The sequence below is a fragment of the Antrostomus carolinensis genome, unplaced genomic scaffold (genome assembly GCF_000700745.2).
Source record: "Antrostomus carolinensis isolate BGI_N321 unplaced genomic scaffold, ASM70074v2 scaffold22475, whole genome shotgun sequence".
NCBI lineage: Eukaryota > Metazoa > Chordata > Aves > Caprimulgiformes > Caprimulgidae > Antrostomus > Antrostomus carolinensis.
The window spans coordinates 1-17,995 of record NW_010316087.1 but is presented as its reverse complement, the minus strand read 5'-3'; the positions used below and the strand labels follow the sequence as shown (position 1 = coordinate 17,995).

The window sequence follows — 17,995 nt, the reverse complement described above, 5'->3', positions numbered from 1 at the left end:
TAACTAGTAGGGAAGAATAATTGGGTTTTTTTTAACTGGTTTCTCTTAGCACCCAATAACAAGATTAGCAAATTCCTCCCCTTCTGTCATGTTAAGAAAAAAGGGCAATGTAGAAACAGGAGTCTGCCTGGTCCAACTTAAAGTCTGTTTTTGTTGTATAATAGCAACAGTTTAACCATTACTTGTGATCATTACTTTTATATAATTGAGACTAGCACACTGTGAAATAAGAAACTAATTGTAACAAAGAAAGGGAAAGAAAAACCCTTTTTAAGCTATTTTCGATATTTCTGGGCCAGTTCTTGCCACCTTTGTTTATAAGAGTGACTCCAATGACCTCACACATGGGAATAAGCCTCGCAAGGGATTGCTCGGGTGAGTAAAGGTTGGGCCAGGTGATGTTGTTAAACCCCCACCATACTTTAAACTGTGTTGATGACAAAAGCGGCAGCACTTTTTCAACTTCTTTTTCTCCTTTTTTTGCTCTGGAACTTCTCCCCGCCCCACGCAAGCACAGCCACAGCTCTCAGAAAGTACTCGCCCTCAGCCACAAGTGCTTCTAAGTAGCTTCTTCAGCTCGCTTATTTATCAGGAATCAGGAGTGCTTTATGCTTTCCAGCTTGGACTCTTAGAGAAAGAAAACATCAAAAGTGGTAGCGCAGCAACAGATGAACCACAAGTGAAGCAACAGGCTGATACCAGCATCACCAGGAACTGAGAAACTTCTGCTTTAGCTTTAATTGTAGGTCCAACTACACGTATTCTTGTATTTGCTGCAGTACTTTTGACTTGCTTTTTTTTTCATTTGAAAGGGTCTTTTGGTAACCATGAAACACTCCCAATCTGGCTTCCTGTATTAGAAAACAAGGTGGTATCAAAGCATGCAGTTTTTGCACAACCATATTGCAGGGTTTTCTGGGTCTGGCTGTACTACAAACCATTGTTTGCCACCTTAATTCATCTGTTACAGAAAGGTTAAACTCAAGTTACTGTGGACCACTACGTGGTACCATTAGAAAGCTCTCAGGTTGATCTTCCTGGCCACATGTTCATTAGTGATGGCCAGAATCCGTATTTTCTTTGCGTGAGAAAGTCCACTTTAAAACACAAGTGTCTTTACACGTAAGCCTATAGCTAGACCAATGGCTCGATTTGGCTTGTAGCGCAACATGCAACAAGGCAAAAGACCTGGGCTCAACAGTATTCAGACTCCTCAGGCTGGTGAGGAGGAAGGTTAGCTAGCGCTGCATCAGCAAGGAGCACCTCCAAGCAGTCATGGTGTTTTGCTACAGTGAAACTATTGTATACTGAGGGAAAGGACTTTTCACGGGATAAAATGGCAGCCCAGAATGCAGGGGCAGGTGAGACTGACCTGTGATCCCGACTCCCTGTTTGGGGGTGGTCAGAACCCCCTGGGCTTATGCCTTGGGCCGGGATTTGGTGGGCGAGAGAAAGCCCAGGCTCAGATGCATGGGTTACCCTGCTGCAAAAAGACAATATATAATAGAAAGTCTAAGCCAAAGATGATGTTATCAGTTAGAGCAATGAGGAAGACAAATGTTTATAGGAAAAGAAGTGCAAATTAACACAGGTCAGAATGCTATTTGGCAAAACACGTTCCCTGGGATCTGTTTTAACACAAGCTCCCAATTAAACTGTCAGCTTATTCAGAAAACTCTCATTATCATTCCTGGAAAACTCTAACAGATTTTAATAGAAAACTTGTTCTATCAGGTCATTTCATCATCTTGTTTGAGAAAAAGCTGCAGAAACATTTGGCCTGTTGGCATTCCTTCCATGTGAACTTAACCATCAGCCTTCAGTAAAAAAGAGAAAATTTGTTTTAAAACATCTAGAAACAATTAAAAACATCCAAAAAGATGTTCGCATCCCAAAAGCCTTAGCAGAAGCCTTATTCATGTATCTGTTAGGTACAAGGGGTTGCATGAAGGCATGAGTGGTACATTTTTCAGGAACTGCCCAAGGTGCTTGCAACCCTCCTGTTGCTGCTCGTGAGGGCTGCAGAGTTCAAACCTTGCTCAGTGCTTAAGAAATTTTGTTTAAATTATTAATATCACAAGTCTCTACCTGGTGCTTGGCTGTATACAAAAAAAAAGCCTTGTGCATAATATATGCAGTTACTGCAGACTCATGCATATGTCAAACACTTTTGTAGGGAACTATACTAGTGCGCACCTGGTTAAAAAAAAAATCTCAATAAGTATGCTTCATTGGACTCCCAGGGGCCACACAGGCGGACTTTCCAAATGCCATCCACCGTTTCAGAACAGATTTCAATATCCTTCTGTATTTCCCAGAGAAGGTAAGAAGGTAAATTTGTCTGGGAAAAGCCTCTATGTATTCTGAGGCATCCTCAAAGCAGCAGGCATTCCTTTTTGTTTTCCTAAATGAGTAAATGCTGGCCATGGTTAGATCATTCTCAGTCAATTTTCTCTGCTTGCAAAGGAAGTTCTCTCTCTAACCAGAACCACTGTGTGCCCTCGGCAGCTCTCTCCATTCCTCACCAAACTGGCACAGCACGTGGATCATTCAGTGGGAGCTCTCCCTCCAAGGGGTGACAGGCTTGCCAAGGAGACTCAGACAAGCCATGTGGTCCCATGCAATCCAGGACAGATTGCGTCAGGAGAAAGAGCATTTTCCTGCCTGGCAGGTCTCTCCCAGGAACATACATGCTGTGATTCATCCCTAACAGGTTGCTGCACAGCTCTTGGCAAGTACATGCTTCCTCCTTCTAGCATCAGGGCTGCTGCTGGGTTGAGAGATCACAATAAGCAGCAAGAAGGAAAGCAAAGAATTAGGGGGAAATTCAGGGGCACTTTTTAAAAAGAGAAAAAAAAATGACAGGGAAATAGATTTTCAACTTACACTCTCTCTGTCTACCCACTTACTTAGTGCTCCAAAGTTCTCAGAGCAAATGTATACTCTACCCAGCTGAGTAGCACAGAGGAAAAATATGCCCATTGGGTTTTTTTGCTTTTACTGCAAACAATATTCTTCCCATGCAGTTATGTTCACTCTAGGCTAAGAAGAGTTGACCTGGTTTAATTCTTTATAGACCAGTTCAGCCCCAGTGTACACCTCTGCTGAATGACAGAATAATGGTATCACTAATTTCAAAATTTTTTTTAAACAAATTTTGTTTAAGAAATACAATTGGAAAATGAAGAAAAGCACAGGACAAATTTTTAAAGAAGAATGTACAATCTCATTTGTATTCTTGGCAGTTTGGTCAGACTAATTTTGTTTTTATCAAACTGTCTCATGCAAAGAGAAAAAATGAGCAAAGTAATGTCCCAGTAAGAGTTTATTAGCACAAAGACCAAGACCACAGGGGCACTTGACAGATAAACTACTCCAAGTAATCTGGGGCTAAAATTTCTGGTTCCATGTTGCCATTTTGACCATGCAATGTTATAATTGCAATGTGCATCAAACTGTTATTTCTGTAACTTGTAACAGAGAGACTTCTCTATAACCTTTCTGAGCCTACTCACCTTCAAGACAGTGCACTGCAGGTGGAAGAAAAGTTTTGGAACACACTCAAAATCCCCAAACCAAAGAAAGCAGGGCCCAGAGAGGAGTTAGTGTTATTAGTTTCCAGCAGGTTTGGTATCAAGCCCATTTGCACATACAGGTGCAAAGTTAGTACTAATGATACAGGGAAAGGGCACTGTCATTGCCACCAAAAAAGGGGTCATTCTCCTGTGGCGTAAGTGCTGTAAGAGCAGGCCAGTGCTTGACAAGCCCAGAGTTTACATTTCCAGCCATTCACCATTCACTCATGAAAGGAGTCTGAACCAGCAGACTTCAACACATTCCCTGTAGGGAGCACTGCACACATGGGATCTTCGGTAAATGTAACCAACAAATCAATATAGAAAGCAATTCTAAGCCATATGGGAAAGCTCTGGGGATCAGTTGCTTGGTAAGGACTCTCATTACCCATTTATTGCAGGGCCTACTCAAAACTAGCTGTTTCAGTCTTACAACAATAAACTTCAGGTTACTCTCAAAGCAGGTAGATACCTCTCCTAAAACCTCCAGGCAGGTATGCAGAGATACAAGTCTCTGCAATGGCCCAACCCAAGGTGAAGACAAGGGTAGGAAATAGGTTATCAGAAATTCAGTATTGAACCAGGATACACTCAGCAATGGCAGTTTACTGTAGACAAAAGCCTGCAGTGATGGTGCAGGCTGCCACCATCATTGGGAATTACTATGGGAACGACTGTGAGGAAGCCTACATAAAAAAGAAAATTGATAGTTAATTTTTAAAGAATACATAAAAAGAGATTGAAATATGTTAGCCAAACCATTTACCAGTTTATCAGTCAGCAATCAGAATGGGCCACAGAGCAAAAATGCAGCTGTCTAATTTTCAGTACTCTTAATCTCCATCTCCAAAACACAGATATGAAAACTGTACTTTTTGGCTTTGCTTTTTAAGTTCAGACTTACTCGGTTGAATTAGACCGTGGCCTAAATCTTTTGCCTCTGACTTTCTTTCTGTTTCCTCCTATATTACCTGAAAGAAACCAAAGGATAAAGACAGACAGTAAAACAAGCTGAAACTCACCCACATCCCATGCCAAACTGCATATTCTTTTTGCATCGCCAGCAAAAGACTTATTACCTCATATTAACTTTAACCACTTAAAAGTCACGGGTCCCTCTTGATTCACCTCAGACCAGGTAAATTTGACCCTTCAGTGATCTTCCCCTGCTTTTGCTGAAACTGTGCAGAGCAAAAACCTCCTTAACTTCAGCTTTCATTTAAGAAAATCACTACACTTCAAGAAAAACACTGAACACTGCCTGATAAAATCACAGAAGCTGGCAAGAGTGAATAGACTTCTTCCTCTTTTTCATGTTAGCTTACACTGGAGAAATGGGAAAGATTAAATGTTATTCTATGTGCCAAAGCATTGTGCAAAAAAGGTACTTGTGTAGGGTGCTCCTAAATCCGAATTCCAGGCTAAGAACAATTAGCATGATTTTAAGGAGTCATGCTGCTGTCCTAAGATCAGACAAACTTTCAGCAGAGCAGCAATGGCCCAAATGCTGGTTTCCACTGTGGCCAGCACGGAGGTTCACACTTACCTTGCCAAGAATTACTCCTAGGCCTCCCATTTTCACAAATATCTGAAATATGTTTTGTGTCTGGGATCCTTTCACTCCAGGAATGAGATAGTCCATTTGACCTGGAATAGGAGGGCTTAGATGCAGTTATCATTAAGGGTACTGTATCACATCAGTGTTACCTCAGCGGTTCCCAAGGTCAGTGACATAACAGAGCCTAAGGTCTGTCTGCACTAGCAGAGTATCCAGGATTTCTGGTTAAACCCTGCAGTTACACTTTGCCAGCTGTCTCTGCAGTGGTTTGGTGTGTCCACATTCAAAAGCCAGGCTTCAGCACTGCTTTCTCCTGTGTCTACTGTGGAAAGCACAAATACCAGCAAACACCAGATTTCCAGCTCTGACCCAGTTCTTAGCTGTAAGATTCTCTTCCAACAGTGCTCATCTCAAGGTGCTTTTTCCTCACATCCCACCTGCAGGCTGCCCACTCCCTCCTCGTTCTGCTGCAGGAAAGCTAGGACTGCTTCCCCTACCCACTGCAACAAGGAGTCTGTGATGAACATCCTCCCACCCACAGCTAGTAGCTCCAGTGGAGTGGTAACTCTGTCCCATTTTTGCTAATTTTGAATTTTTATTTTATTTTGTCAGCTAGTCACTACAGTGTGTAATTTTAATGCCAAACTCAAAGCCAAAAATAGCCTTTACATCTAGGTGCTTGATGCAAATGAAAGTTTTTCTTTCTTCTTATATTCCCTCTAAGAAACAGGGACGTGTGGCAAGGTCCAACACATGGGGTTTTGCAACACGCTCCCTCCTGTTGAACTAGAGCTGCTGCTCAGCTGTTTGCCATGAGATGTACAACCATCATAAATACAATTGAAAACTGGTCAGAATAGATGGCTTATTTATTACAAAGACGTTTTGCTTAAAGGATTTATTTCTGTAGTTTTAAAGTCTGAATACTCTTGCATTCTTCAGTCTCTGCTTTCCTTGGAGGACAGATGCTCTTCAGTTTTCGGAAGACCAAGCTAATCACAGTGGCTAATTCAGCCACACTGAATTCAGTCCAGTGTTTCATTAATTCAAGCTCACAGCACGAAGGGTCTGAGAACCAACAGAACCATCAACAAAGTTTTTAATAATTTCCTCCTTGTAACAGTCTATTTTCAGTTTCAGGAGTGTCTTACTATATACTGCTTTGGTGTTTGCTGTTTCATAATAGCAAGAGTTATCATTAAGTAATCTCTTAATCCTTGAACATCCTAACACTAACACTTCATAGCGCTTTCCAGAATGGAGAAGCCCAGGTGGCTAACAGCCAGGTCACTCTAATGTCTCCCAAGAGATGTCATCCATATCTGTCATCCATGCTGCACACAAAGCAAATCAAAACCAGCTTGAAAGGTAGGAAATAGCACTCTAGGCATTGAAATGGGAAGACTATGTCAATTCCACCACGATGTTGATGGAGTACTTGTCAGACTTAATTTTCGAGACACAGTAGCACAAAATATCTGAACTGGTGGTGGGGAACAACAAAACTCTCTAGTACAGACAGACCTTAGAAGCCATTAGCTTTTTGGAACAAATAATAAACAGAGACACATGAAAGAAATGAAGTATGAAAAGAAACACAGATACTGAATGAAAGAAAAAACACATTAAATTATATTCATTTAAAAACAAACTTTTTTTTCCTTAACTGATATTTGAACCTGCTTTCATAAAGGTATGAAAACTTGCTTCCCCATGTTCTTTGTGAAAATTTTATCCAAATGAGAAAAGATTCTCCAACACAAACAGTGCATCATTTAAGAATAATGCTTGCTCCCTGAAAACAAATAATTTATCCACTCACAAATCTAACAAGCTGAATTTAAAATTTAGAAATCATTAATTAATTATACACTACTACAATTTTCTTAATAACATATTCATCAGAACAGGCTGAATGAAGTAGCATAGAGAATCAAGCTGCTACACCCAAACAGCAAATGCCACCACAAATGCATCCCTTCCATACATTTCTCATTACTTTCTTTGAAATAACAACAAAGAAAATGGCTTCATTAGATTGCTCAGTGAGACAAGAATTGAGAATTGCAGTTTTCTTATGAAGCAGTCCAGGATTGTCCATACCTCCTATGACACAGTGCTTCTCATAAATTGTTTTAAAGTGCTAGCTGGAGATTTTCATAATTAAAGAATTAGTAACTGCAGAGGGACGATGAGCATTATGACCTAATGACCTTAGCAATTACAGTGACTCTCAATGCTTTTCAATGAATTTTCCATTTTAAAATTTTGTTGGGTTCTTAAAGTAACTGGAACAATAAAAGAATTAGTGAAATTTGATCAAGGGCAAAATCCAGTGCCCTCCTTGGTTACTCATAATTGCAAGCACAAAACTACAGAAAGTCTTTGTAGAATTATTTTCTAAGATAACACTTGGTGACCATTTACTGTACTAGTCTAGTAAGTGGAATAAAACGCAAGCACCATCGTCTTTAATGTAAGACAGTAAGAGTATTATCTAGAATTCTAGGTCAACTCAGTGAATTAATGACACTGACAAATAAAGTTATAAAAATGACATTTACATTGAACAGTTTATGCTTATAACTACTATTGATGCAAGACACCATTCTTTTTCTTTGATTACATGACCATGACTAAAAAAATGGTGGGGGTTTGTTGTAGAGTTTTTTTGAGCCAGCAATTATTATTACAGCTACTTGAAGACAATTCTCAAGCAGACAGATTATGAAAATTTGATTAACTTAAAATTGGTTTACAATGGAAAACTTGCTTATTTTGGAATAATTATAATAATTAGCAGCTCAGGGCATATAAGTAAAATCAGTAATCAAAGCACAAAGGATGCTATTTCAAACATTCCACAAAGAAAGAAGAAAGAGTCAAACCTGCTGCAAAACAATGAAATGTTCTGACTAATGGAATAATGGGTGATGGAACAGGTAGAAATCTGAAAATGCGACAGAAAAGCAGACCTCTTCTTAGAACTAGATGCAGAGTTTGTGCTGACTCCAGGAGGCATGTCGCTATAAAAAGAGTCGGCCTCTCCAGGTTTTTTTACATAATCTCCCTGGGGTATTTGTCTAAAGTATAATAAACATTGTAGAGTCAGAAAATATGACAGGCACCAGCACACAAACAAACATGCATAAATATTAGTTTAAAAGAAAGAGTCAAGGATAGCGATCCTCAAGGAAAGCAGTTAACCACAGACAACAAGCCTATTAATAAATAATTCAACCATCTGAGAGAAAACTCCCATATGCTTCTGATATGTGCAGAAAATTGGATTGTGTGGTTTTAGTAAGGGAAAACAAGGAACATTTCACTGATAAACTCTGATCACAATTTTCAAAGTGAATAGTTTGTGGTTTTTGAGACACTGGATAACCAAGTTCAGACATTTCAAATGGTTCATCTTGCTAGCTGTGAAAAGCATCCCCAGGTGCAGTACAAGTACTGCAGCCTGAGCTGAACGCATGCTTGCATCAAAAAGGAGTTCAAGAAAAGTGAATCCTTTTTTCCTTCTGAAGTAGATGCGTTCCATTTATTTTTTGTGATCATTACTGAATTCAAGAATAGCAACCTGTTGAGTTGTTTAAACCTCAGGGAGAAAAACCTCCAGTTTATTAACTGTTTTCTTGTGCAGGGGAACTAACACCAGTGTCAGAGGTTCTCAGCTACTCCTGATTACCACAGTAGACTCAATCTGCCAAGACAAACAAAAATAATGCTACACATATCTGACAATAGTTTATCCTTTTCTAGTACTAGAAGCTCAGTTATGGTGCATAAATCTATGCATTAGAAAGTCCTAATCAAGTTATGCAACTTTTTTGCAGATAGTGAATTCACTGCAAGCAGAAAAACTGCTGTGCAAATATTCCAGTTACAGTTCCACCAAGTTGAAAAATCCTCCCTAGCAGGAAGTAGCTACTTTGAAAGTTGGCTATACCCTAGTACATCCATTTAGCCTTGCACTTTCCAAGGCCTTTTTGCTGCATCCTGCCTCTATTAAGATGCACATTTATCAGAAGGTTGATTCACATTCAGATTGTGTCCAACTGCAAACCTGAACTGGGCTCTCTTCATTCCATATCTGAATTCCTAATGCTCCTGAAGTATTTAAAATACATAACTATATGGCACATAAATCACCAGTGTAACACAGTGCTTCCACACTATTTCTTCCAGCACCTCTCAAGTTCTTGCCCTATTCCTTAGCTGGTACATCGGTGTGTTCAGAGTTGACTCAGTGTGGGTAGCTCTGCTCTCCACGCTTCCTCTAGCAAACTGGCCTCTCAGTATTCCATCAGAAATAACTTCTCTCATGTAGCTGTTCCCTTTAAGCCACGCTACCCCAGCTCACAGAATCCCTGCTAATTCACTCTTTTTATTACTTTTAGTTTACTCATTTCAGTTGCTTAGTACTACCAAATATCATTCCTTATGTAATACTCAAAAATACCTCAATGGCTTGTTCTCACCTTTAAAGGAAAATCATAAACAATTTTTTTTAAAAAGGACACACTGGACACTCTGATGGATGTCTGTTTTTTCCATTTATGGAGGACTCCTTGTACATATCCAAAATTATTCTATATAGAAGACAGCCTACAGAATTGCATTTTCTGTTTGAAGGAGATTTAGTTGTTAAATATCTCCATCATCTTTAAAATGATGGAGCCCTCCATCATCTTCAAAGGCCTTAGCTTATACTGGTTTCCATTCTGCTCATGTCCACCGACAGCTGCAGACCGACTGCATCCTCACAGCTCTCTGTCCATGTACTAATTTCTGGAGATGAGGGAATTTGAAAAATTAGATTCTCTAGTGTTCCAATGCAAATATGCATGGGGCTTATCTCTTTCTGTATTTCAAGGTTTTGGCTGCTCTGTCCTCAGCCAAACTGATACACCCAGAGTAGAGGGACTTGATGCCCATGTTAGTTTGCACTTATAAATACATCGCGTGCCACTAAGCAGCACCAAACCCTGACATTCTGCCTTCCTCATGCCAGCTGACATTCCCTACCCACCAACCTCTCCATAAGGCTTGACTTCAATAGCTTTGCCTTTTTCCTGTTAATGTTCCTGCCACTTATCTGACCTTTCAGTATGCAACTAGCACTCGCCACAGCTTTCCTTATTTTTACAAGTATTTTGAGCCTGGCAGAGAAAGTGCTACACAGGTACTGGAAATGGAAAACAGGCACAACGGGAGTGGCTAGAAACAAAGCAGCAGCTTGGACCAGGAGGCACTGATACAGGCAGAAAACAGGGGAACTTGAGAAACCCTCTTATCTGGGGGATACTGGGAGAGGAAGGAGTCAACTCCTTCCCAGAAGACCCATCTGTCAGACAGATGACAGATCAATGGGAGATGGTCTCCAAGGAGCCAAATCCCAGTCATGAGGAACTGTTTGGTTTTTGGCCACAAGCTTGAACAGGTGAAAACAGCCCTATGCTGAAGACAGTACTGTACTTTAGCTACAAATCAATCGAGCAGGGAAGTGGGAAAGAATAGGCTCTTCATTTGCACAGCAATTTAACTGCAATTTATTTTTAACTGCAAAGAAACTCCAGGAATGAATTTGTCGCAAAAGGCTCCTGTTAATATTAATTATTCAATTCTCAGTCTCCCAAGAACACTTTCACAGAATCACAGAATCACAGAATCACAGAATGTCAGGGATTGGAAGGGACCTCGAAAGATCATCTAGTCCAATCCCCCTGCCGGAGAAGGAACCTAAACGAAATTACACAGGAAGGCGTCCAGGTGGGTCTTGAATGTCTCCAGAGAAGGAGACTCCACAACCTCCCTGGGCAGCCTGTTCCAGTGCTCTGTCACCCTCACTGTAAAGTAGTTTTTTCTCAAGTTTAAGCGGAACCTGAGAAATATATCTCTAATAGCAGATTTTCAGTCTCTCTTTTTGGAAATATTCACCTGTTTTCCTAAATAAAATAGTCTGTCTCAGAAGTAAACATTATTTTTGCTACTTAGTCCAGTGAAATCAGGATTTCAAACAATGCATTTACAGAATAAATACCAATTTCATATATTCAAGCAAATATTCTTTATAATATGATAATTCGTCACTATGTTTCCTTTATAGTATGTAAACAAGCAAGAGAGAAGAAAAGCTGTTTTCAGAGCTTTCTAAGGCACATTCCATTACTTTTATCACATACCTCTGTTTTCTGTAGTTTCTTTCCATACAAAGAGAAGAGAAAGAAAGAATGAGTTATCATTATGCAGGTATACATGGTCAGTAAGAGAAACGTATGCAGAATGAAATTTTTGCTCAAAATATTTCTACAGAAAACACTTCTGAAATAGTCACACTCATAAACATAGTAAATCAGAATAAACAAGGAAAATGCATTCATGTCGATGGCTAAAGTCAGTGCTGAGTTGGAGATGCAGTTCACAATGAGTTTAAGTATATTCACTGTGAAGCTGCTAGTGAGAGGTGCAACTCCTGCCCTCCACCTCCAAAAACTAATCCCACTGGCTAGATGTGATCTCAAAATGAGACCTTAACTTTTGGAGCTGTACACAAAATAGAAGTCCAGATTTTCAGATACTGCCAGAAGCTGAGGGTGATATACCAAGACAGTATAACCTACCTTTTTACTACCCTAATCTTCACACTTTTTTCCAAACACTTCTTTCATCACGTTATTTCTGAGCTGCCCTCAGCCTATCTCAGTTTAACAAACCGGCAGGGGATGTGCCAGTTCGTTATGCCAAACCGCCAGGGCCATGTCCCAGCTACAGCACTGCCTGCAGCTGCACTGCTCTGCCCTCCAAGCACACCAAGGACACCTGGAGGAAGGACTTCAAGAGCCAATCTCACCCAAACACAGATTACAAAGTACCTTGAATATTTTATTAATACATGCAAAAAAACTACCCTCCTCTGTTCTTAGAAGATGTTCACAGAAAGAGAAAAACTGAAAAAGATCAGTCAGGCTAAAATAATCCATTTTACTTTTCAATGAGTGGAACACTGACAGTTCTACACCAGGAGAAAACTTGCACCTTATTTGCAAATTACAGATCTCTCTCTTTCTTACCAAAAAATGTGCCTGAATTAATATCAGGTTAAGCTAACTGACTACAAACATCCGTTGAAGGAAGCCTATGGTTAAATGCTTTACTGACTGAAGGCTAATCTTGCCAAATTTACTTCATCATTAGGAAAGATTTACAATTGAATCAGCTTGTATTCTTGTATTTCCTTTGTCAGATAGAGTAAAATCATAATCTGATCCTCTACAAAAAAGAAAAGAAATAACCAAGTAAGAAATAAATTTCAAACCTGGATCAAGCTCTCCAAAACCACATACACATGCAAGAATTGCTTGAAAAATGCTAATACTATAAAATCTCATTTTATAAATAAAATCCAATTTGTATTTTTTAGATTATGTTTGTTCTTTTTATAACATAATCAAGTATCAGATGAAATAAACATTTTTAACCGTATTAAGAAGAACACAATTTACTTACTTGTAACCCCAACCAGTTATTCCTAAAACGAGAGCCAACACTAAAATGGTGCCAGCAATAGCCCCTATTATTATATTTGTGCTAACAACACCTAGAAATACAAGAAAGGAGAAAAATATATAAGGCTTTAGGAGAAAAATATACAAATACAGTAAATGCACTGTCTTTCAAAAGCCTGCTTGGACAACTTGCACTAGGCTGATTAATTGCAACCAGTGATATAATGCTAATGTATAGCATGGACATAAAAAGATCACTTGCAAATCAAGCTTTGACTTCTGTGTCCATTTTTCTCAACTGAACACTTGCTACATGTGAAAGTTGTGCCTGGTATGCCAATATGATGTTAATACTACACTGCTGTAGCTTACACCCTTATAACTTGCCTGGCAAATACATGCTTACATTGGAATAAAAGTGACTTTTTCGTTTGCTTTTGCTCAAATCCCTTCCATAGCTGAATAAACTAACCAAAAGAGACATTCTAGAAGATGCTAAAACTGTCCCCCCACAAGGATTTATAACGAAAAACATTTACACCCTCATTTTTCCACAATATATCTTTCTCTTCTATGCAAGCTTAAAGATGAATAAAAACTTTAACTCAAAAAATGTAAAAGCCTGTAATTTGCATGTCAACATTCTGCATACTGGCCATGTAATAAAAAATTGACTCTACAAATCAAAACCAATCATGTAAGCAACATTATCTTTCCATCTAGATATGTAAAGTCCCAGTAATGTTTTGCTTGTCCTAATCCATCAGTGTACTTAATAAGGCCACTCATGACTGGGACAAGCAAGGTACAACCAGACACACTGGCACCAGTCCCGAGAGGTGTACTGAGTGTTTGTGAGCGGCACCGCTCACATCCAGCCCCCAGTCTGAGACCTCATTCACAGACAGGGAGTACTTCTGCTGTGGGAGGAAGGGAAGGGAAGTGAATGAGACTCCTAGCAGTGCATCATGTTGTATGCTAACTGAAAGAGTAGGAGATCTAGTTTTGCTTAAAGAACCTTCCTCAAATCCAAGCTTTTCCAGTTATTGGTAAAACTTATAACAACGTACCTTTATTGATGATATCTTTATCAAAAAATATGTCATCTTTGATGCGAGAACTGCAGTCATCTCCTCCCCAGAATCGGTCACAGACACACTTTATTTCATTGCTACAAACCTGCAGCCAAAAGTGTAGCTCAGAAAAAAATCATAAAATTAATCTATTCCCATAACTAATACCTACTGTATATGACAGTCATATAGCACTAATTTTGACTGCCTGTAGAATTTTGCAAAACATTTTTAATATACATCAATTTTTAATTTATATGTTACATATAAATGTATTAAATGCATTATTATATTTTATATATAAATATATGTAATATGTATTAAGCATCTTAATAAATTTTAATGTAATTGTATTTAAGAGAGTCTTTTCTAATTGCTTTGGGAGACTCTGAACCTCAATGATTTTACTTTTTCAAAACATGATTAAGTGCTTAATTTCAGATAAAAAAGGGAGTTTTAATGCAGTGTAAAAGACAAAAGATATTATGAGAGAACAACTCCTCTGATCTCAGCTCAGCTGTAGGGACCCGGACACTTTCAAGTGTCACACTTTTAGTGTGAGGGACTAAGGGACTCTCCAGGGCCACAGCAAAGCCATAGGCTGTGCACCTAGTGGAGAAGCTGCCACTAGCCAACAGCTGGCTCACTGGCCTCTTCTCTGGAGCAAAGTAACTCTCAGCCAACAAAATCCAACAACATTATGAACCTTCTTGGCTGTTGACGTTATAGAGAGGGTACTAAAAAGAGCATCTGGAAGAACAAAGAACCAAGTTTCTCAGTTCTTAAACCTTTATATTCTCCAGCACATTGCCTGAGGAAATACAAAGTCAGCAGAAGTGATGGCAAAAGGATTGATAGATAAAACTTTTGCAAAACTCATCCTTATTTACTGTGACACAGTTTAAGATGCCTTGACTGGGATGCATTATGTTTATTTATGTGCCTCCTCCCTCTTTCCTTTTCAAAAGTTTCTCCAGTACAAAGACTTCTAAGAGTCACGCTGCTGGCTTCCTGAAAGGTCTAGCTAGTACACTACACAATGACAGATACTCAGCAAAATACAAAAAAGGATTGAAGAGTACAAGAACATACACCATGTCCGGAACAAATTTGGCTGTCTGTGGTGCCTGGGCAGGTACTGAAGTTGAAAGCCTCAGTGGGGAGGCAGCGATGCTCGAGGCACACCATGTTTGGCCCGCACGGTGTCCCGTTTTCCACATAGCCCAGGTCTGTCTCCTCATCGAGCTTCACATGTCCACCACTGCAAGACAACCAAGAGGGCCCCAGAGACTTGTGCTGTGCTTAGATGGGACTGCTTGAGAAACTGGGCTCTGGGCAGCTGCCTTCATTCTGTGTTATGTGACGCCCAGGACCAGGAAAGAGTATGTATTGGCTTATTTGTCTCACTGGTCCTAATACGAAATAAACCAAAAGACAGTATATCTACATCAAACAAATGTAATGGTGAAAACAAAGACCATTTTTCCTGTTTAAGAGCTAGTGTTGGATAAAACATTGAGTTTACTTGTGTAGGACTTGGTTTCATCCTACAGTTGTGTGAAGCTATGAGAACACACCAGGTCTATAACTGGGATTCATCTAACATATGGCAAAATATTAAGCTGCCAGTTAGCTTTGGCAGTGCAGGCATATGTCTAAGTCTTTTGAGTACATTAAGTACTCACAAACATTAAAGAATGTAAAATCAGAAGGCCAGAGAAGAGCATTGTTTCTCTACAGGCAAAATTAACTACTATACAGAGCAGACTGCAAAACAGCTGTGCTCCCCACATGCAGTCAACCTCCTGAAGCTTAACAAAGGTTGAGCTAGAATAATGATTATGCGTTAATAGGAAAAAAAATTAAATGGAAATAGTTCTCCACTTACGAATGAGAAAGCTGCTTTTCCATGCAAGATGGATATTGATCGTCCCTGTTGTGTTTTCAGGATTTCCAATTACCTGCAATTGTAGACTTTTCCAAACTGCAAGACTGACGATGTGATTTCACCATCAAGTTCTCCAAGTCTGGGCACACTGGATATATTGGAGCACAGAAGGTATCCACAAAGCACATCTCTGCATTGAGAGAATACAGAGATACTTACTGAAAACAAAATTCAGTGAAAATGGATGATCAAAAAAATGTGTTTTTCTTCACTTGCTTTGTAACATAACATGTTTGTTATTCCTTGCTTTTCTCCCACTGACAGTAACTCCCATAAATAATGTCTTGTTTCCCAAGAAAATTATTCTCCTCAGAGCTTAGACTGGGAAAAGAGTCTTTTTTAGGATGTACTATCAAAAATGCTCTGAGTAATAGCAAGCAGGGAGCTGTCAAGAACAAACCACATCAAACTGATTTATTATCCTACTAAGATACAGTAACTAGCCCATAGGGGAGAAGCAGTAGATACTGGCTTTAAACAAACTCTCATATGACATATATAAGGGAACTAGAGACACCAAGTTTCATTCAGCTGTTGAAGGGACTTTACAACTCACATGCAGAGACTTCCAGCAACTTGCAGGAAAAGATGCGGAGGGTTACAATACAATGAAAAGTGAAGACGACTTAGCAATGCATAAGCACAGCATAAAAAGGTGAACACCACACTGAAGACATGAAACCACAGGCTGCTCTTCTCTGCACTGCTAAGCCTCACCACGAGTACTAGGACCACTTCGGTCCAAGTGCTCCCAAAGCTCAGACGGTGCTCTCTTGACAGAGACCACCTCCTCTCAACACTCCTCTCCCTACAGAATTTCCTGCACCAAGGTCTGCAGAAGAAGGCCAGGAGAAGTCTCTTCTGCACATAGACTTTTTGAGCCTCTTCCTGCCAGCTAAAGAACTGGATCAGGGAAAAAAATCTCATAACAGTTGTTTTCTAAATGGATCAACTTACTGTTTATTGCACTGTATCCAAGAGTCCTTGTCTCTTCCACAGTTTCCTTTCTCAGTCCCTTCAATATTCAGCTTCTCATAGCAGTACCTGTCAGCAGCTGTCACTTCTAAAAGCAGAAACAAATCCCTTCTAAGATTATGAAGACAACAAAAAGCCATGTCCTGTCAAGCATCAATGCACAATCAAAGCAAACAGAGCTTCCCAATCTCTGAATCACAGTATCAATGGTCTGCAGATGGCCTGTGAAATTCTGCAGAGTATTCTCAATCAAAAGTTTTATGTTGGCACCACAGGACTGTTTTAAAATTCTGTTCAGATTGACCAGGGTATATTGGTCCAAAATGTCCAGAGGCCACTGAAATAAAGCAATAAATATGAGTATATGCTTCATAGGTGGTTATTAATGAGAAGTTAAACCTAAGACTTCAGAATAATCAGCAGTAAGTTAACTGACAGTAGAGAAAGAGGTGAAAAAGAGGATGGAAAGACAAAATGAGGAGGGAAGAAGGGGAGGAACACAGAATCCTAGCTGGTTTTATTGGTTCTGAATATGTCTCTTCCCTAATTTTTCTCAGCTAAGATAATCCTTCAAGCCACATGAAGGAAAACCAATTTAAAAACAGTAACACTCACTTTCCCCCCAGATATATTTACATTGCCGGTCCCTGGTTTTACATCTTCCTCCAAAACAAATACCCTAGAAAGAAAAAAAAGATATAGAAAAAGTTTCAAATAACTTAATTTTCAAAAATATGTATTTGTTTATTATATGGATTTGTCACATTGTGATTCTAATTTCTGTTCATTTAAATGCTTTGCTCCAAAATATAACTAGCACCCAAAACTCAGGAATGTCAGCAGACCTGTCCCAGGTGACTTCCAAAGATCCTAAACCAAAATCTATAAAAAGCAATTTATAAAAGCAGAAAGAACGTAAAACAAATTGATGTGCCAATTACCTGCTTGTTATCGCATGAATATCCATCCATTTTATGAATATTGGGAGAACACTATAGAAAGAGAAAATAATAACTAATAGATCATAGATCAGACAAGCATGGAAGCAAAGCATACAACAAATGTCATATGGAAAATTATTTCAGTATCATGCTGTTTATATTTCAGTATTATGCTGGCTTTTTCAGTATCAGCAGGTTTAATACAGTTTTTATACATCTTACTATATAAAACAGTAACATCCATAGTGATTGAGAGATTACAGATGGTTTTTTTCATCTCTTGGAAAGAAGATATAAAAATCACCTGACTGGAATTTCCTGTGCAGTTCTCTGCAATATCACAATCATTCACTGCTTCTCGGCACAAAACTCCTTTAGGTTCAAACTGAAAAAAAAAAAAAAAAAAAAAAA

At 39.2% G+C, this 17,995-nt stretch overlaps 1 protein-coding gene across 1 annotated transcript in view; it reads right to left on the bottom strand.

Annotated features, from left to right (window-relative positions):
• The window catches only part of ADAM22 (ADAM metallopeptidase domain 22), a gene marked incomplete at its 5' end in the record, with an annotated part of 28,994 nt that extends 11,025 nt beyond the window's left edge, over window positions 1–17,969 (bottom strand). The window contains 13 exons of the mRNA XM_029085002.1: window positions 1,373–1,483; window positions 4,480–4,546; window positions 5,122–5,222; window positions 8,022–8,216; window positions 11,325–11,342; window positions 12,649–12,739; window positions 13,718–13,826; window positions 14,813–14,981; window positions 15,682–15,798; window positions 16,626–16,731; window positions 17,259–17,322; window positions 17,585–17,635; window positions 17,889–17,969. Coding sequence (XP_028940835.1) covers window positions 1,373–1,483; window positions 4,480–4,546; window positions 5,122–5,222; window positions 8,022–8,216; window positions 11,325–11,342; window positions 12,649–12,739; window positions 13,718–13,826; window positions 14,813–14,981; window positions 15,682–15,798; window positions 16,626–16,731; window positions 17,259–17,322; window positions 17,585–17,635; window positions 17,889–17,969 — 1,280 coding nt within the window. The remainder of the gene's footprint in view (window positions 1–1,372; window positions 1,484–4,479; window positions 4,547–5,121; window positions 5,223–8,021; window positions 8,217–11,324; window positions 11,343–12,648; window positions 12,740–13,717; window positions 13,827–14,812; window positions 14,982–15,681; window positions 15,799–16,625; window positions 16,732–17,258; window positions 17,323–17,584; window positions 17,636–17,888) is intronic.
• Between the last annotated feature and the right edge of the window lie 26 nt (window positions 17,970–17,995).